Source organism: Podarcis cretensis (assembly GCF_951804945.1).
Source record: "Podarcis cretensis genome assembly, chromosome: 5".
Classification (NCBI taxonomy): domain Eukaryota; kingdom Metazoa; phylum Chordata; class Lepidosauria; order Squamata; family Lacertidae; genus Podarcis; species Podarcis cretensis.
Window position 1 is genome coordinate 59831223 of NC_137174.1, and position 19938 is coordinate 59851160.

The 19938-nt window shown below is 48.3% G+C and overlaps 1 protein-coding gene and 1 long non-coding RNA gene across 3 annotated transcripts; one reads left to right on the forward strand and one right to left on the reverse strand.

Annotated features, from left to right (window-relative positions):
* Positions 1-1318: 1318 nt before the first annotated feature.
* Positions 1319-19462, reverse strand: PYROXD2 (pyridine nucleotide-disulphide oxidoreductase domain 2). Of its 2 annotated transcripts, XM_079978641.1 has the most exons (16): positions 19273-19462; positions 18422-18441; positions 18115-18208; positions 17947-18020; positions 15455-15610; positions 14588-14741; positions 13545-13606; positions 13316-13413; positions 11960-12101; positions 11049-11183; positions 9336-9408; positions 7093-7249; positions 5374-5528; positions 4783-4889; positions 4406-4526; positions 1319-3283 (listed from the first exon to the last, which is right to left on the reverse strand). In XM_079978641.1, exons 1-16 carry the CDS (start codon positions 19418-19420, stop codon positions 3213-3215), a joined length of 1767 nt encoding a protein of 588 aa, XP_079834767.1. In that variant the 5' UTR covers positions 19421-19462; the 3' UTR covers positions 1319-3212. The 2 variants fall into 2 exon arrangements, with proteins under 2 accessions (XP_079834767.1, XP_079834768.1); XM_079978642.1 differs by lacking the exon at positions 15455-15610.
* Positions 15617-17135, forward strand: LOC307217473. The gene is made up of 2 exons (XR_013839606.1): positions 15617-16473; positions 16618-17135. It is a non-coding gene; the product is annotated as an uncharacterized lncRNA (long non-coding RNA).
* Positions 19463-19938: the final 476 nt, after the last annotated feature.

Below are 19938 nucleotides of genomic sequence, written 5' to 3' on the forward strand. Positions count from 1 at the left end.
CACTAGCCAGGATCAGCAGTTCCTGCTTTGGGGAGTTGTGGCTCTCGTAGGCCATGGGAGACCTGCCTGCTTCTCAGCTCCTACCAGGGCCCTGCTCCAACGCCGCGTTCATCATCCCTGCCACGTTTCGCTATATCTCAAGCAGGAAGGCCTTCCGTCAGCCTCGATGCAGCGGGCACCGTGCTTGCCAGCTACTGCTGGCGATGCTAAAATAGCTGTACATAAGGCCGGCATGACATAAAACAATGAGAAGTATGGAAGTGCCTTAGCAAGGTAGTTATCGCTGCTGTATTTGGCTTTGCGCTTGTTAAACATTGCTAAATTATGCTAAAGGAGCAATGCTTCCACCTAGCGGAAGCGATTGGTCCAACAGGCACGGAGTGGACGTTCAAAGGAGTTAAGGTGGGTTTTGTGTCGCTTTCATCAGGCTGTGCTGTGGCTCTTTCAGAGAGGGGAAAGTCCTGTCTGCAGAAGCATCCACTGGCAGACACCTAGGGTAGCCATATGTCCTCTTTTTCATGGGTAGAGTCGTCATAGCGATCCATAGTTAAATGCAGAAGTCGGCAAATGTGTCCTCTTTTCTCTCTCTTCAAAATATGGCAATGCTAGGGCAGCATTACATAGTCGAGACCCAGGGCACAGAGAATTTATCAGCTTATAATTTGCCATTAGGCAAAATTAATTGCTCTTGCACTTATTACTCCAGTCACTATCATAACCTGGAAAAGCAAACACTAAAAAGAAAGGAATCGAGAGGTTGTAAGGGGAAAGATGCCAGATTATGAATCAGCAGGGCAATGGTGCAGCAAGAGAAGCTTCGTGGGCTGCATTTTGACTGAGCCAGCATATTCTGGAGTTGACAATGTTTAGGGAGCCCCTCTGGCGGGGGGGGAGGGGGAGGAGAGAGCTCTGCTCATAGCTCTTGGCATTTATTTATTGTATAGAACGTGCTTTCCATTTCTTCAAAGCAACTTTCTGACATCCTCATTGTGTAAGACGCTTAACTTAAACGGCATCAGTTGCAGAGCATTACATAACACAAAGTCGTCTGTCAGCATGAGACTTTTCTCCTTGGGAAAGTCCGTCAACTGCTGCACACAACCGCCATTTATTTCAATTGAGTTTTGTGTCGCATTGGAATGAATGGATATTGTGCTCAGCAAGAATACCTGGGAAAACAGCACCTTGTAACTGCTGGCAACCTCACCGGCAAAGCTGTTGCATTTTGGCTGCCTTTCTCATCCCAGGGGTCAGTGGCAGAGTTCCCCCACCCCCACCAAAAAAAAAGTGAGAAAGATTATTACAAAGGAAGATTGGGTTCTCAGTCTTTTAAAAACTCTTTAATCTTTGGACATATATTTTCTAAGTGTACCGTTGGCAATGATTTTACAATCATTTCTTCACATGAAATCAATCCATCATAGCTAGGGAGGAAAGTTAGCTATTGATTTTTCCTTATTGTGTCAACACACTTTGGCTAGGTTCCATCCGCCAATTAAAGCAGAGTATTTAGATTTAAGCTGATTTATCCCCATTGATTTCAATGGGATGGAACTGGATGAAAGCCAGTGCAACTGATCCGTGGGATCCTCAGGCTGCCTCGGGCACAAAACCCAACAGTGGCTCTTGCCAGAGAGGACAGCTGGCTACCGGCCACTTCCTAAGCTGGATTTGCAGTCTGAATGCAGAGAGGTGTTTGCAAGCAGCTGCTCTTTGCTAGTGAGAAATATGGCTCTTTTGGACTGGGGCTCAGCCAGGCATGTCCGGCTTTGGATAGGGAGCACAAGGTCAACAGACACGAACAGCAGCCGACTCTCCTTGCCCCTTAGCTAAGGCAGCACTGTAACAACTTGGCCTTGTTTCTTGTGTTATGAATTGGGGGTGGGGAACAGGCTATATGCTAGAACACTCCTAACCCCTGGACCCAGCAAGTGTTAAAACATAAGCCAGGCTAGCTTCCTGTTGAGGCAATAGCATGGGCAATGGGCCATTATGGGGAACAAAGGAAAGGGGTTCTGTGCAAAGGGGTTCTGTGCAACTCGTGGGTACTTAGAAGGACAAAGGTAGAGTGGAGGGCAGAGAGTTGTAGTGATGTGAGTTAGAAGCAAAGCGGCAAGCTGGAAAGGGAGAGAAGCAGTGCAATGATTGATTTCTGCTGGATGCCAAGGCTGTGGCTATGAGGAAAAACAAGACTTTCTTGGGGTGTTGATGCTGTGAATCCCTCTATCACAGGCTCAGGTTGTATATGTGTGTAAATAAACCATATATCATAAAGACACCACAGTCTCTGCTGTGCCTCATTTCCAAAGGAAACACAAACCCTGGAAACTCTGGAATCTTGCGCCGCTCTGAGATTGGGGTGGCATGAAACGCTGAGCTTCCAGAGATGTGTAGATCTTAAGCTGTTTCTCAGGACAGTTTGTTCAGTGTTTGGAACCACATTTGCAGAATGTCTGTGTTTTAGCACATTAAGGAACAGAAGCCAAGATGCTGTCTTGTAAGTTGGGGTGGAAGAGATGTAAGCTCAGCGGCAGAGCATCTGCCTGCATGCAAAAGGTCCCAGATTCAATCCCTGACATCTCCAGGTAGAGCTTGGAGAGCATCCCTGCCTGAAACCCCGGAGAGCTACAGCCAATCGGTGCAGACACTCCTGAGTTAGATGGACCCAATGGTCAGACTCTGAAAGGCAGACTCCTATTTCCTAGGTTTGGCAGCAGAGACGGGCTTTCAGAAGAAATGCTGCTGCTGCAGGGCGTTTTAACCCAGTGGGTCTCTATTCTACTAAAATACACAGTCTCTACTCAGGAGCCAGCCTCACCCAGGACTCTAAACTTTGCCCCTTTTCCTGTAACAGGAAGCACAGGATGCATCTCCCAACCAGCCCAAGGAGGAAGGAAGCAGAAACCAGAGCCTTTGCAAGAAACTGCAGCCTCGGGTACAATAGGAGCATTCAGGAGGAGCACACATTAGCTGATTTATAAAGCTGGGAGCGGTAATGGTAGCAAGAGCATTTTGCAAACATGCTTGTGGCACACTTGTGTCCATTTATGTGCAAGAGCCGTGCCCACCTCCTGCTCCATGGCTGTGCAAGCCCAGAGCAAAAGACTGGAGATCTCTCTCTAGCACTGGGCCCAGAGACAGAATGCAGCAGAGTGGCTTCTCATCTGTCCCTTTTCCTGAGCCAGGACAGCTCAAGGTTCCTACTGGGGAGGTCACAGCTTCTTAAAATCCTCCAGAGCCATTCTAGCCGCATTGCGCCCTGACGCTCCCATGACACCTCCTCCTGGGAAGAAAAGGGAGATGTTGCAAGACTAGGGTGGGCAGCTTAACCAGGTCCAAAGCCAGCAAGCCAAATGGTAGAACTCTTGTGGGTATTTGCCACTGGGAATCCTTGAACCCAGTTCATTCACCTCCTAGCAGGGCAGGAATGGGAAGGGACTAAAATTCCTCACAGCAAGAACCCAGAGAAGGGAGAGCACCTCCTTTCCTTCCCCTTCTTAGCTGTATCGTAAGAAAGCATTCAACCAACCTAAGAATGCCCCACAGAGAAGATTCACAATCCAGTCCCAAGCCAGGAGGGAGGAGGCTGAAGACAAGGCAGGGAATGTCTCCATTTATCCTTCCAGACACCAAAAGCTCTACCTATCCCAGGCAGACCCAAGCCAAAGCCACTGACACAGCGCATAAAATGTGTGCTTGCATTTGAGGTACATGTTGAATTTTGCTTGTTTTGCTTTACATAGAAGCTATGGGGGAGAGGGTCAGTGGTGTTGACCCTTTCTCCTGTCACAGTGAAAAAACCCTTCTCCTTGAGGTGAAGTAAAAGAGAGGAGAGGAGGGGTTTCATTGGGATTTGCAGCACAGGGGGAAAGGTCAGCACAAATGTCTGCCCTTTGCAGCAGGGGTGGGAAACCTCTTTGAGCCCAACCTTCTGAGGAGGGTCACATTCCAAGAGTGGGCGGGGCAAAAAAGCTGAAGTGGGCGGGGCAAAAGACAAAACTGAAACGTAAAAAAATACACTGAAAAATTATACAAGCAGGCTTACATACACAGGCAAGATATTTAAGAGTTAAAAAACCCAGCATTTCCACCCACTCCAGGGTGGGGCGCCCATGGAGTGCCCTCTCTCTCTTGGCCTTGGGCAAAGAAGGCCTTCTGCTCCTCTCCCCAGAGGCACAGCCTGAGACCCAGTTCTAGAGACACCTTAGAGGAGCATGGCAAACTCACTCCATAGCAATGCGGCATCCAGTGGGCTTTTAGGAAAATGTAGACCAGGAACGTAACCAGACGCCCCACCCTCCTCCCTGGCCATCCCCTTCCCACTGAGACCAGGCTCTCTCCCTCGTTGTTGCAGCAGCACAGATATGCCTTGTCTGGCCTTGCACTGCTCCTGCCAGATACGTACCAGGATGGGCGCCACTTCCACAGAGGTAGAGGCCTTCCACTGGAGATCGGTAGCTGGAATAGGAAGGCACTGGCCGGGCAAAATACAGCTGGTCCAGAGACATCGCTCCATGGAATATGTTCTGAAAACCAGAGGCAGCATCAGACAAGGTAGCTGGGAAGCAGCAGCGCCCTGTCTCTGCTTCCCAGTACAAAGGGAGGCGAGAAGTGGAGGCTGGGAGATGGGAGGCAGCTGGGGCAGAAGTCTGTGTGGGTGTTAAAACTCATCTGCAACATCTAAGCCGTATCAGTCAGTTTGGGGAGGTTGGCCTGGAAGGGCATGGCAAGGCGAAACTGGGCAGGAGAGTCTATGGGCAGAGATTCTCAGCCAATACATACCCCACCAGGTAGGCCAAAGATCTGCTCAAGGTCTGGAGGCGTCAGGACATCCCTGCCGATGACAGAGGCCTTGAACCCAGGGGCGTAGGCTTCAACACAATCAAAGACTACAAGGGGAAGAGATGCCACATGGGAAAGACTGAGAGTTGCCTCAAGGAAGGCTAAGTATTAGTCACCCAGGATCCACACACCCCCAAAAAACACCTGGTATTCTGACAGGGATTCAACTGGAATTTCAGCACCCAAGAGTCACTAAGACTAGACAATCACACTTAGGCACCATGGAGAAATCCCTTCTCAGCTGACCCTGGGCATTGGTCTCCAGCCACCCCTGAGACTCATGGAAGACCAGTGGGCAACATCTAGACCCAGAGAAGATTGTGCTACACAGTTTTAAGCAGGAGGGTTCTCTCCCCAAAGAGAAGGGGTGCGAAGGATAGGGTAGAAGGGTGTGCAAATGGGAGACATGGCACAAAGGAGTAAGGTTTGGGGTGGTGGTAAGCCTTCCCAAGAATGGAAAATTCTCCCCTTTCTTGAGAGACAGCGCAAAACCACCATTGCTCCTGCCAGTCCTCCGTACAATGGCTGTACCTTGGTCAGCATAGTCCTCACGCTCACGGTCGTCCCATTGCTTCCCTCCGGCCAGTGTGTAGGGGGTGTACTGAGTGAAGAGAGAGACCACGTGGCAGCCCGGCGGAGCCAGTGTGGGGTCCAGGGCAGACGGGATGCACAGTTCAATCATGGGCCTGGAACGGCAGAGAGAGGCCAAGCAGGAACCCTTGGGGTCAAGTCCAGAAGGACCTCAGTGCAGCTGCTTCAGCCCTACTGAACTTTCCATCTAGCACCAGCAAAGCTTCCAGCAGTGACTCTACTCTGGCTGTAGACCTGCAGGTATCGCAAAATGCAGGGTGGGATGTTGTGGATGTGGCTGGACTCTCCCACCAACCCTGACTAATAGCCATGCTGGCTGGAGATGATGGGAGTTGGAGTCCAGCAATTTCTGGAGGGCCACCATCACTGCTGCAGTAGAAGGGGATGTAAGGGGGACACATAATTAGAAGAGAAGATGGCCACAAGCCTGGGAATAACTCAATGAAAAGACCCATAGTATGTAGAGTGATAACAATGCAGGACAATGCTGCATACTTCCTACTTGCTTGGTGCTGATCTTGCAAAAATAAAAAAAGTTTTTGAGCAATGGTTATTCCCATAAACTAATACAGTAAACGTTGAGGAGGGAATCACTTACTGTATTTGTGACAGACGTGGCCCAGGGCTTGAGAGTATTGAATCTGAAAGATGCAGCTTTCCATTTTCCAGCTTAATCTAACATGTTGTTAAGAACACGATGCTTAAAGCCCAAGGATGCAATTCTATGCACATATGTCTAGGAGTAAGTAAAATTAAGCTCAGTGGAACTGAGCATGCACGCATGTTTATTTGTTTTCTGTACAATGGACACTATAAGAGGTTGAACTCCAAGGTGAACTGCAAGAGGGAATGTAATTTATATTCTGCTCTTAAAGGGCTGAACAAATGATAATAACCAGAGCGACACAGGGTGGTGGTGCAGACACCTAGCAGAGCCTTTTGCTGTTTCAGGGAGTTTGCAATGGAAGGCAGAGCAGAACGGTTGCCAAAAGCCGGCGGTGCAGGAGGTGCATCTAAATGAAAGTGTCTGCCCTGCACTCGTCCCTGGGGCAGATGGCTGGCAGACACTCCAGCGTCTAAAACAGCTAATTGTGTGTGTAGGAAACAGTGCTTCCCAAAGCACACACAGGATTATAAATATGCTGGAGAAGAACTTGACAATATCCATTTGTTTTTCGAGAAGAGGAGTTTTATCTCATTAGACCAGGATCGTATCATGGTAAGGTCTTGAGACTAGGAACTATGCCAAAACGAGGCTGCTGTGAGCAATGTGGGTTTCTGCAGCGGTCAGCTCTCCTCTGCAATTTTTATATTTTCTCTCCCTTCTTACAGCTGATCTCCGCTTGAGCTTTGGCAACAACGAGGGAGACAAATCTGGGCTCTTCTGATTCACAAACAAGCGCAGTGTTAGGAAACAGGACATGAGGCCCTGGGTCACTCAGGGGACTTGCCTGGCAGGGCTTTACAGATGCAAGAAAGCAGCAACCAAGGTCTGTTTGACACGAGACAAGAGCCCCTTGTAACTCAGTTTTAAGCACACTCTTTCCCTTAGCTGTTCTTGTTCCTTGGCTAGGATGGGGCCAATTTTAGCTAAAGGATTCCCCATCCTGCCCACCTGTGCCAGTCAGTCCTTGCGGGGATTAGCATTCCCACCCATACCTGCTCGACGGTCTCCCCTGGCAGGCGTCCTCAAAGGCCTGGTGCAAGAGCTGTATGTCTTCACAGTTGAGGTGGATGGAGCACTGGTGATGGGGCAAGGGGCAGCCATCCCTGGCATTGGGGGCCGCTCGGAAATCAGGCAACCGATCCACAGCCACTGTGGATAGAAGGAGCGGAGGGTGAGGCTGGACAGGGGGGATGTCAGGGGAGGAGCAAACGGGGCCCAAGGCCCAAGTCTTTTGTGCTAAGCCCCACAAGTCCCACCTCTTCCCCCTCATTTTCAATACTTGGACTACTGCAATGTGCTCTGCGTGGGGCTACCTTTGAAGGTGACCTGGAAACTACAATTAATCCAGAATATGGCAGCTAGATTAGTGACTGAGAGTGGCCGCCGAGACCACATAACACCGGACTTGAAAGACCTACAATGGCTCCCAGGACATTTCCGAGCACAATTCAAAGTGTTGGTGCTGACTTTCAAAGCCCTAAACGGTCTTGGCCCAGTATACCTGAAGGAGTGTCTCCAACCCCATCGTTCAGCCCGGACCAGCTCTGAGGGCCTTCTGGGGGTTCCCTCACTGCAAGAATTCTCAGTAGTGGCCCCCGCCCTGTGGAACGCCCTCCCATCCGATGTCAAGGAAATAAACAACTATCTGACTTTTAGAAGACATCTGAAAGCAGCCATGTTTAGGGGAATTTTAAATGTTTGATCTTTTATTGTGTTTTTAATATTCTGTTGGGAGCTGCCCAGAGTGGCTGGGAAAACCCAGCCAGATGGGCGGGGTATAAACAAATTATTATTATTAATTATTATTATTATTACTACTACTACTACTACTACTACTACTACTACTTTGCTTTCAGGCCACCTGGGACTCTGCAAGGTGCAGTGCCAGTGAGATCCCAGCCACTCATGACCTTCATTCCAGCTGGGCAAAAACAAGAAGGATGTAAAGTAAGGCTGAGGGTGCATTCTGGGAAGAGTCCCAAGGACACTTGAGGGCCTGCAATTCCCCACCCCTGCTCTGCCTCCATGCGCAATTGTCTGGTGGACCTGCTTCCAAGTTCTAAAAGCAATGTCCCCATTTCCAAATAAAGCACAGACACCCTCTGTGGTGTCAGAGTGGCTTGCCTTTTGGTGCAAGAGGGAGGTGCACTTTTTAGCACATTGCACCTAATTTATTAGAGTGCGTCCGGGTGCAGCTGCATGAACTCATTGTTATTTTATAGCCAAGTGGTATTTGGATTTATTAACAGTGTCTTCAGGAAAGCTGGAAAGAGCAGGCAGGCCAGTCATCTGTGAGAAGGGGAACATCCAGTCCCTCCGTCCTGACTGGATACATGTCCCTCTGCCACCAACACACTATCAGCAAGGAAACAGCAGGGCAGGGGGCAGGGAAGGAAAAAATGGCTACCAACCACTTATTTGATTATTAAGAGGTTTTAGGAGAAAGTTGCATAAATATTCATGGAGAGGGGAGAGTAGGGTGAACCCAGGGCTCTTATGGAAGAGAAAATGGGAGCCCTGGAGTCTTGCTTCCCTAATTCTTCCCTCTATTCTCCCAGCAGCCGGCCGGGGCATTTTATTGGGAAGACTTAGACCACATCATTATGTTTCCAGTCACCACCACCCTTCTTGCCCTTGGAAGCCTTGCGAATGCTGCGGGGGGACGGACCCTGAGCAACGTCAGGGAAAGGGGTGTTTCTAGGACTAAGGTGAAACTGATGCCCCCTTGGTATGTTTGCTATTGAATGTTGCATGTTGTTTAAGCAATCTTGTTATATTTATTGTATCAAAACACATTTTTTAAAAAATGTTATTACATTTGCTCTTGTTTTGCTATTGTGATGAAATTGTTTTTGTAGTGTTTGCTTGAAATGCATTCCTGTTTTCTTTGCTATTATCCGCTTTGAGCATGATTTTGGGCGGGTGGCGGGCAGAGGGAAGAGGCATACAAATGAATGAACCTGCTCCTTGAAACCTTCTTGAAAAACCACCCATTAGTAGTGTTACTGCTCCCTCTGCTGGCCACACATGGTGCTGCTGGCCTCACTTGATCACAAGGTCCACGTTTGCATCTACTGCCCTTGGGCAAGACATTGAAAGACTTCCGCTCTCTTCCGCGTGTAAAATTCTTCATCCACAGGGTGACTCTTCTCCTGCCTGCTGTTTGCAGGACCGTGGAAGTGCAGAACCTTTGCATGTAAGCATCTGGCCCACTTTGCCTCCATGCAATACTCACCATTGATCTTGGTGACTGGAGAGCGTGAGTCAAACTGGGAGATTCTCTGGACAAATTCTGGGGGCAGTTGCTCCTAGAGAGAAGAGCCAGACACAGAATGAGAATCCTGTGGATATAGTTTGGTATCTGGAAGAAAACTGGAGGTTAAACTGCTCTCTCTCTCTCTCTCTCTCTCTCTCTCACACACACACACACACACACACACACACACATACACACTTTAACAGCTGGTAATCAGTCCCCCAAAGGGGTGTTGTTGTCCTAGCATCCTGGGCAGCCAGTTCATTGCCTCTGATTCCAATGCTAATGCTAATAATAACAACAACAACAACAACAACAACAATAAATAATATATTTCAACATTTCACACACAAACACATTATATAATTTTTTAAATTAAATTTTCTGTTTTACAATTTAAAGTACTAAAGTACTGATTTTTACATCCTTAAGATATCAATGACTTCCCTTTTTCTCTTTCCATGGTTCATTCTGCATATCATAAATCCCTGCATATTTTACAAAAACTATACCATTCAGTATTCCATTACTGCATCCATCAAAACTTATCTACACTGTTGAATTTATCTTAATGCTGCCAGCGTTTTCAGCTGTACACAGTTATTTTCCATATATTAAATAAACACTTTCCAATCTTCTCTAAACGTATGTTATTCTTGTTCTCCTATTCCATATGTTAAGTCTGCAAGCTGCACATATTCTGTCAATTTAAGTTGCCCTTCTTCTTTGGTTGGGACCTTGCTCATTTTCCATTTTGGGGCTAACAAAACATGGACCACAGTAGTGGCATACATAAATAACCTCTTTTTTCACCTGGGAATTTCAGTCTGAATTATCCCCAACAGAAAAGATACTGGGGTTTTTTTTTGGAAAAGTACTTGTGAACATTTTTTCCAATTCATTATTTATCATTTTCCAATACTTTTTTACCCTTTTACAAGTCCACCAATAATAATAATTGCACCCCACCCATCTGACTGGGTTGCCCCAGCCACTATGGGCGGCTTCCAATGAAGTATAAAGGAACACACCAAAACATCAAACATTAAAAGCTAATAAAAATAATCTACCTATGAAGACATTACCCCCCCCCGAACACAGCAGACCAGAGAGCCCTGAAGTGTTTTTAAGGTAGGGTGGCTCAAAGTGGTCCAATATTAGATTAAACATTAAATTTGAGAGGGTTTCCCAGCTGTACTGAAAACACATAGTTCATTGATATTATGGAAGAATAGGGGAAACCAGAAGCACACTGTTTGGGACTCAGCTTCTTCACTTTCATCCTCAGCTCTCCTTCCCTCTCTCTGCACGCATTCAGTCTCTGGTCAGCTCAGTTCCTCCTTTCACAGCAACACTCTGGCTTGCAGGTACAGAAAGCCAGACGGTGCAACTGTCTACTGAGTTGTATAAACTGGGCTTTCTCAGTTAGCCTGGACCAGAACAGCAGGATATTTTGCTCGATCATTCCTAGGTGAGGGCTCAGCCTTAAAGTGGGTGCCTCTGCTCCCCACTCTTCCAGGGTATCTGTAATAAACTGGTATTGTCCCTCAAGGACCAGAGTGCAAACAGACCAACTTACATCCTTTGCAAGCTCTGGGCATCCTGCTGCTTGATAGGAAAAAGCAAGGCTAGTGGAAAAGTCTGGAGAATCCCCCCAAGGCTTCCCATGCTATGCCAAGGAGGAGGACTCACCTGAGGAGTCAATTCCAGAAAGGTGAGCTGCGGAGATGCATTCGACAGGACCAGGCGGCTCTTCACTTCTGTTCCGTCCTGGAGGCAAACACCTTGTGCCTTCCCATCTGAGCTCAGAAGAATCTGGGCAACAGCCTGCAGGTTGAGAAGAGGGAGAAGTAAACGAGAGTATAAATGCGTCCCTGGAGAAAGCTAATTCCCACCTGCCCCATATCAACAAGATACCAGCAGGGGTAGGAAGGACCCCGGCTTCAGCTTCTTATCCTCCCCACCAAAATCTCCAGGGATGCCAACATCACTGTCATTTTGGAGGGTGTCATTTTGCCTTTGTCTTCTGCTGCATGCCAAATGTGGCATCCCATTGGCACCAAGCGATTGCATTCACTGCTCCAGGATAATCACCAGGGTGTTTTGTGGACCAGAGTCTGCTGAAGCACAATTCACGGAGAGGTTCGCCTCTATCCATTTGGGTCTGAATAGAGACAATGATTTCCTGTCCCGCTACAGACATTAATTAACTCAGCTTTGCCGATTTTTGTCACCTCTCACTGCAGTTGCAAACGGGCACTGCACTGACTCTGTGTGCATTCTGGCTATAATTGCATTGCTTCTGCCTGCACTTTTTCCGCTTTTAATTTCCCTCTGGCCTCGCTGCTTTCAAGGCTCTTGCCTTCATTTGTAAATATGTATGTCGCAGCGACTGAGGATTAGGCTTTGTGCATCAGATAAAGCCTTTGCCAAACTTGTTCATCTTTAAGGTGACACAAGACTCTCGGTTGTTTTTGCTGCCACACAGATGAACACAGCTACCCCTCTAGGAATTGTGCCAGGATAACTTCTTTCCCCTGTGCCATCCCATTATGTCAGTATCCCTCGCACTGCACTGCTTGCCCTTCACTGGATCCACCCACCTTCTCCGTGAAGATCTCAGCCCCGAGTGCAGTTGCAGTATTGGCCAGGGCCTGGGAAAGCGCTCCCATGCCCCCAGCCACATAGCCCCAGGCCCCCTGGCGCCCCTCCAGCTCACCCATCACATGGTGCAGCAGCACATACCTACGAGAAAGACCAAGAGTTAGGGGTTGCCACAGGCAGGGCTCAGAGCTCCCAGAGCATGGCAAAAGATGCAGCATCTCCCCAGCAGAAGCTGGCCAGGAGCGCTTGGCAGGCTTGGCGCCATCTCAGCTTTCTTTACCTCCTGCTTCCATTCATCTAAGCAGGGCTCTGTTACAATGCACGGCACTTTCCCCTTCGTGCACGTTGTTATCATTAATGGCTTTATTTATTACAATATTTAATGCCCTACATTTTCAGTCCCGAAGGAACGACAAAAAAAATAAAAGCCTGGGGCGGAATTCAAAGCAGCGCTAAGGAGATCGCTCTGTCGGCACAAACATTTCTGCTTGTCTGATGGAACAATCTCCTCTCTCCTCCTAGAGAGGGGGTGGTTCTCCTGATCAGCCAGAGCTGATGGGAAGGTGGGGGAGAAGGGAAGGAACATAAGGTAAGAGTGCAAGAAGCACCTGAAGAAGAAGAAGAGTTTGGATTTGATATCCTGCTTTATCACTACCCGAAGGAGTCTCAAAGCAGCTAACATTCTCCCCACTCTGTGAGGTGAGTGGGACTGAGAGACTTCAAAGAAGTGTGACTGGCCCAAGGTCACCCAGCAGCTGCATGTGGAGGAGCAGAGACGCGAACCTGGCTCACCAGATTACAAGTCTACCGCTCTTAACCACTACACCACACTGGCTCTCTGCTAGGCTAGACCAGACCACTGGCCCATCTAGTCCAGCATCCCCAATGCCTTTGGGAATCCTACAATCAGGACCTGGGCACAACAGCACTGGGAAGGTGGGGAGTCCCATTGTGCTGGCGGGACTCATTGTGCTACCTTCTGCTAGTGCAACTAGGTAGTTGAACCTGGCCCACGAAGTTCTTAAGTAAGGAATAACTCATCTCTGCTTGTGTTGAGCACTGCTCATCTGCAGACCTCTGATGGCTCTGATGGACAAGGGATGGGGAACCTGAGGCTCTTCAGATGTGGCTGGACCACAGCTCCCTTCATCCCCGACCTCTGACCACACCAGTTGGAACTGATGGGAGCTGGAGTCCAACAACATCTGGAGAGCCCCAGGTTCCCCACTTCTGCTCTGGGTATTCACATAAGCAACAGAGGCCAGGGCCAGACCTGAAACGGGGAGTGGGAAGGGTGTGCACAGAGGCAGGATGGGCAAAAACCAAAGGCTGTGTGCACCTGAAGAGAACCTTACCCACTGCCTGGTGTGTGGGGACCAGCCATGGCACCTATCACCGCATCTGTTGCCAGTGTTGCTTTCAGGGGCTCTGACTCAAACCACAAATCCAAGATCTGCAACAAGGTGAAAGAGGAACAGGCTCAGTATGCAACATCTAAAGGAACCTGCCGATTGATTATAGAAGGAGCAGAAACCATTCTGATGAGAAGGAGGGATTCTGACTGGGTCATGAAGTGGTTTTTACCTTGGAAATGGGGGCCGTCAGAACCTGATAATATTGCGGAAGCTGTTTCCCCAGAGTAAAGCCTGGCAAAAAGGAAAACAGGGGTCCGGTGTAGTTCAAATACAGAGCCAGAGGTTAAAAAGCATCCCTGAACTTCTGTCAGTCCCTAACAAAAAGTTTAACCAGGTGAGCATTGCTTCTCCCGCTGGTCAGGCAAGCAGCTGAGCCAAGTCAAAGAATGAGCCTTGCTGGAACAAATGGTCTATCAAATTCAGCATCACCTTTGTCACAGTGGACAACCAGATATCTCTGAGAAGCCCTCACCCACAGTAACAGTAGCCCTCTGCCACTATTGCCCCTCCAAGCACACTGCCTGGGGGGTTGTTCCGGTTGTAAACAACCTGTGTTTAGAGCAACAAAGGGCTGGTAGAGAGATAAATGAAGGGTAGGGTTGAGAAACCTGCTAAACTTCAGACACCGTTGAACTCTAATTCCCATCAGGCCCAGGCACCATGACCAATGGTCAGGGATTATGGGCCCACAGGTTGCCGCATCACCAGCATAAGGTAACACATATAGAGGTTCTGACACACCGTCAACATCTGGGGTCTCCAATGTGGCACTCACAAGCACCACAGGAGCTACAGACACCCCCTGATGCCCGCCAATCTCCCTGCTCCTCCCAATTTTTATTTTTTAACAACTGAGTGTTGCTTTCATCGGATACCCTTTTGGGGGGGCTTCTGTTTTGGCTCGTATTTAGTTGTTTTAGTTGTTTGGGGAGTGCAATTTTTCCATTTGTTTGAAGGGGAAGGCTGCGCATTGCCAATTTCTCTTTCATGAAATGGGTATTTTGTGGTGCCCATAACAGTTCCCTAAATTTCCAAATGTGCATCTGACAGCAACAAGGTTAGCTACCCCATTTTAAGTAGTTAGGTCAGAGGTTCAGTTGTACACGCATACACACACAAAATGGCCCATGAGGGGAAATCCAGTGGGCACACATTCTTGATTTAAGGCCACCCTGAACCCAAGAATGTTGGTCTAGCCCCTCCATCCTTTACCTGCACGGATCAGGGCCCGTAAGCCTTGTAAGGCTCTGAGCTTCTGAAGAAGGGAGCCCTGGCTGAAACCAGCCACGTCCAAAGGGCAGGTATCAAGAAGAGGGTCTATGGCTGACACCAAGCGGTTCATGAACGCCTCATACTTGGGAAAGGCCTACAAAGGAAAAAGAAAACTGCTGTGTGCTGTTCTATCAGCCATGTCAAGCAGAGATTCTCCCAAGACAACAACTTCCATTTGCCAAGGGAATGTTTTCTCACAGGCCAGTCGTGAGTGTTTGGGGCCCAGTCAGTCCCTGCAGGTCTTTGGGCCCAGTTTCCTGTGCCTGTGGCCCTGACTCATTCAACACTTTTGCCTAGGCCGATGCTACCATTAGGCAGAATGAGGAAGCTACCTAAGGCAGCTGATTTTAGCTGTCATGAAAGCAAATTATTTACTTTAATATTCAGAAGCAACTCACCAAGTGGGGTGGAGATGCTAGAATAGTCTCCCGGCAGGTGGGTTACAAGAAGCTGCAGGGAGGATGGTGCACACACAATGGCGAAGCCAATCCAACACTCCTGCCAGTGTGTTTGCAACGTGCTGAGTTCCCTGCTGCCTCCCCACTCCCCATCTTGGTAAGCGACAGCAACTCACCTGCTGGGAAGCTAGCACATTGATTTTGGCCCACCCAGCAAGCCGCTTCTATGATTATTACTATTGTATTTTTTACTGCCAGAGGGATGCTTTGGGCGATTTCCCTGCAGGGGCCAAAATTACTTGGCTGGGCAGGAGGCTGTGTTTGACCATTCCCCCCTCCAGCAACAAAATGTCTTGGGCTGGGCCTGTTTCTCACCCCTCCATACCTGAGGAAGTTTTCCCCACAATACCTGGGCATCCTTTACAGAGAACTGAGCAATCTGGCTCTGTGTGTCAGCCATGTTGTTCCCCAGCAGCAGTGAGCGGGGGGCTTTTCCGGCCCGAGCATCCTCCAGCAGTGGTGTGTAGGAATAAGGGTCACGTGGAAGCACTTTTAAACCATGTCTCTGGAAGACAGAAGGCAGCATGGGCTCTAGGCCTGGACACAGAACACATGAGGTGAGGCAGATACAGATATAAACCGCTGGGTCCTTGGATTTTAGGAGAGGCTTCACTGTCACAGGTCCACGGGCCTCAACCAAGACCAAGTTGTGAACACTGGCCTTAGAATTTGTGCCCATTGGTCATATCATTCAGAATTTTATGCACTGTGTCATCAGCCAATTAAGGCTGCAGTCCCACATGCACCTACCTAACTAGAAGCGAGCCCTGAATGTAGTGGGACTCACTTCTGAACAAACATGGATAGGCTTGTACCACATGTCATCTCTCAACCTAAATGAATAAAAACCTCACCTTCTCAGCCTAAACCTAGTAACTGACAGCCTTTAGATTATAAGTATTTATCTACCTCAATGACAAATGGGATACCAAGACTGAGGGATGGAGAATGACTATTTCAGACTGTACAACTTGGGTGTCAGGGGTCCTCCAGTCAGAATGTGTATGAACCTGGTAGCTTAGTCATCCAAGCATATTAATTTATTAAAAGATGTAAGAGACAACGCCGACCAAAGAGGAATAGCAAACCAAGTTGACGGACTATGCCGAAATGGCAAAATTAACTGGGAAGCTCAGAAATCAAGAAGAAAAGACCTTTAATAAACAATGGGAAAAGTTTATAATTTATTTACAAGACCACTGTAAGCAAGTTAAAACATTAGCAGGATTTTAATCACACTTGTAAAGTAACAGAAAATATGGATAATTTAGAAGGATTTTTTTTTGGATAAATACTGATATGCAGCTGTAAATATGATCATTAGGACCCATGGAGGGGTTGGGGGAAAGTCAGGAGGTTCAGAGCAGTGTTTCCCAACCTTGTGCCTCCAGCTGTTTTTGAGCTACAACTCCCATCATCCCTGACTAGCAAGACCAGTGGCAAGGGATGATGGGAATTGTAGTCCAAAAACAGCTGGAGGCACAAGGTTGGGAAACACTGGTTCAGAGTAAGCTCAATATTTGGATTTGGAATTGTTTTTGTTGTTGTTTGTTTATACTTTTTAAAAATTATTTTAAAAAATATTTTTAAAAAAATATTAAAAGATCATTAAAATATCAAAGTGGTTTGCCACAGTATTGATATATAACAACACGTACAAAATTTAAAACCAGAGATCATTGAATTAATTATTATGGAAAGATGTATTTTTAATTGTCCACAGAATCCTAGTAGAATAGAATAATTTTCAGTATGAGTTTAGAGGCCTCTGGCATAGGATTCTACAGGGCTGGGCCTATGCAGAGGAGTAGGAAGGTCAGGTGGTACCCGGTGCAGAAAATTTCTTGTGTCCCCCCCCCATTGTGTTGTTTTGTTTTGTTTTCTTACAAAGGAATGCAGATTCTGGGCCTCTGATAACAAGTAGGCGACTATGGACAGATACTTAAATCTACAGGATGGATTGTGTTTTGGCTTGTGTTATTTTATTTATATTTATTGTTTATTTATTTAATAAAATTTATTTTTAAAAACCTGCAAAGTGGTTTACCAAAAAAAACAAAAAACAAAAAAACCCACAGCAGTAAAATCAAGAAAAATTGGCTGCGTGCAAGGGGGCGAGGCGAAGGCAAGGCCTAATATACTCAGCCTAGTCTCATTTTCTTCACATAGGCCGACTTTCCAGGACCCAGGAAGCCCAGCGGAGGGTAGGGCAGTAGGATGGCTGCAGTGAATTGAAATTTCAGCCTTCACGATATAGGAAAATGGCCAAGTAAACAGCTATTTTCATGGAGAAGGGTCAAGATATTAACTGATATACATGAAATTTCACTAATTTCCTGCATGTAGTAATCTACACTAATCCCTAGTGTAGTAAAATAAGACCTTCAGAGCAGGCATTTTTTTAAAAAAAAAGTTTTTTATGAACCACGCTAGTAGGGCAGTAATTGTCCCTTGATAATTTGTCATCCCCCTCCATGATGGCACCTGGAGCAGACTGCCTCCCCTCCCTTTCCTACGCCCCTGGGCCTATGGTAGAACTATGACTGACTTCCTGGATTGAAATTGCTGGCTAAAGATTAAAAAGTGGGGAAAAGCAGAGTGAAAAGAGACTGCCCTGGTCTTTGTTACATGGTAACTTTGGATAATTGGGAACATACAAGGTCTGTTCAGCAAATCAGAACTTTTTATTTTTGGAAGGAAGGGAAGAGAATTTGGCAAGGGTTTAGCTTCAGGGGTGCCCCAAAAATGACAAGCAAAAATGGCCAAAAACCATGCAGGACCCCAGCAATTCCCACTGTCATTGCTCACCCTGCCCCACCAGCACAAGCAAACAGCCCATACCTTTAACTCCAGCTCTGAGTAAATCTGGGGTCTCAACAGACTGAGCAGGTAGGAGGCTCTGGAGAAGCGAAACCCTGTAGAACAGGACATGTCAGGTGCACTGAGGAGCAGCGATCGGATGCTGCCTGGAGAAGCAGGAGGGCAGCAACCTGGAAGCACAGCTCTTACCTGGGATAATCTCCTCGGTGACTGCTGCACCTCCCACAAGGTGTCTTCTCTCCAGCACAGCTGTCTTCAAACCACCTTTCTGCAGGTAGGCAGCCTGAAGATGCAAGGAGCATCCCCTTAGCCATGAATAAGTCCCAGCTGCTTACCCCATGCCTTTTGCTGAGCTTAACAATCACCAGGCAAGAAGATGGTCTTCTCCAGATGACAAGCCAGGTAGGGACCAGCAGCCCCCTCCCTCCGAGCCAATCTCTTCCCAGAGGGCCAAAAGGCCCGACGCCATGTCCCCTCAGGAGTTCTCAGTACTCACAGCCACCAGTCCATTGTGTCCTGCAAAGAGACAAGATGAGAAGCTTTGATTTGTGCCACCTCCTCCCCCCAAAATTTACTTGGCCACAATGCACTTCTTTTTTTAAAAAGGCTTCTTTAAAGTTGTTCTTTTCCAAAACTGTGTCCCACAGTCTGAAGTGAAGCATGTTTACTCAGAAGTCAACCCTGCTGAGTTCACTGGAGCTTTCTCTTAAATAAATGGGCAATCCCAGCCACCCTTCCTCCAGTTTAAAGCGTCCTCCCTTTGCATAGCACCACCAAACCAGTAAGCCAGTATGTCCTGCTGGAGCCAGACCTAAGACACCAAGGTTGAAATCCCCACTTGGCCATGAAGCTCGCCTTGGGTCGGTCACTGCCTCTTGGCCTATCCTACCTCACAGGGTTGTTGTGGATGGGGAGAACCATGTATGCCACCTTGAGCTCCTTGGAGAAAAAGGTGGGATATAAAGGCAAGATAGATGATAGATAGATAGATAGATAGATAGAAAGAACCTGAGGCATCAGGTCAGTGGCCCATCCAGCAGACTGCCTCGACTGTGGAGGATGAGCATAGCCATCACAGCTAGATGCTTTTCCTCCCTATATTTGGCCAATCCTCTTTCAAAACCAACCTTCTGCTCTTTTCCAGCCTAAGACCATTCTTTGCCCACTTACTCGCAATTCTTCTCCTGCAGGAAAGTTGGCTTTCCCCTTCCTCGTGGGAAGCATTCACGGGCCCCCCTGCTAGACCGCCCTGGGCATCTTGTTCGGGGGTGGGGCACGGAGTGACCCCCACTTTTATGTTTCCCGCCTGGACGCCGGGCCCTTGCTTTTTCTGCCAGAGCCACCCACCTGCCCCTATCACGACGGCGTCGTACTCCCGCTTCAGGGAGGCAGCAGCCCCGACGTGGCACCCTCTGCAGCCCCCCGGGATCCGCAGGAGAGCAGCAGCAGCAGCAGCAGCAGCGCGCAGCCACCGACGGGGCCTCGCGGCCATCATGACGCCTGGAAGGACTTTGCCATTCGCCTGGCGCTTCCAGTCCAGTCCAGTCCAGGGAGAAGGGGCGTGGGGCGGGGAGCTTGCAAGGAAGGAGGGGCCGAGAGGAAGAGGGAGGGCAGTGAACCGCCCCAAATGCAAAGGTCTGCAGGGAAAGGAGGAAGGAGAAGAGAGAAGGCGCGCGTTAAGTTTATTGGGGGACACATGTGCTTTCCTGGGCTGCAAATTGCAGCTGCCTTCATCCGATGCACGAAGAGGGGCCCTTATCTGGCCAAAGAGACATATGGAAAGAGTTTTGGGGAGTACTAAACTGTAAGTGCAAGAGGGCCCGAGCTGCGACGTGAGCGCGCAAAGCAGCCCCTCAGCCAGGGACGAGACAAGCAAAGCCTCGCTAATGCGGCTCCAGGCGAGCTGCCTATTTGTCTTGATCTAGAGTCAGCCTTAGAACTTGTCAACGTCAATGATCAGCTTGAAGCATGAGGAAGGCTAACCTGGCGCTCACCGAGGCGTTAAATCTGTGT

Excerpts from the sequence above, each read along its gene's own strand:
- PYROXD2 (XM_079978641.1), bottom strand. The coding sequence starts at position 19,420 with ATGATGGCCGCGAGGCCCCGTCGGTGGCTGCGCGCTGCTGCTGCTGCT. Across the intron at positions 9,409-11,048 it reads TTCTGGAATTGACTCCTCAG|GAGCAACTGCCCCCAGAATT; the intron begins GTGAGTCCTCCT and ends TCTTCTCTCTAG. Across the intron at positions 3,284-4,405 it reads TGGAAGTGGCGCCCATCCTG|GAGGAGGTGTCATGGGAGCG; the intron begins GTACGTATCTGG and ends TTTTCTTCCCAG.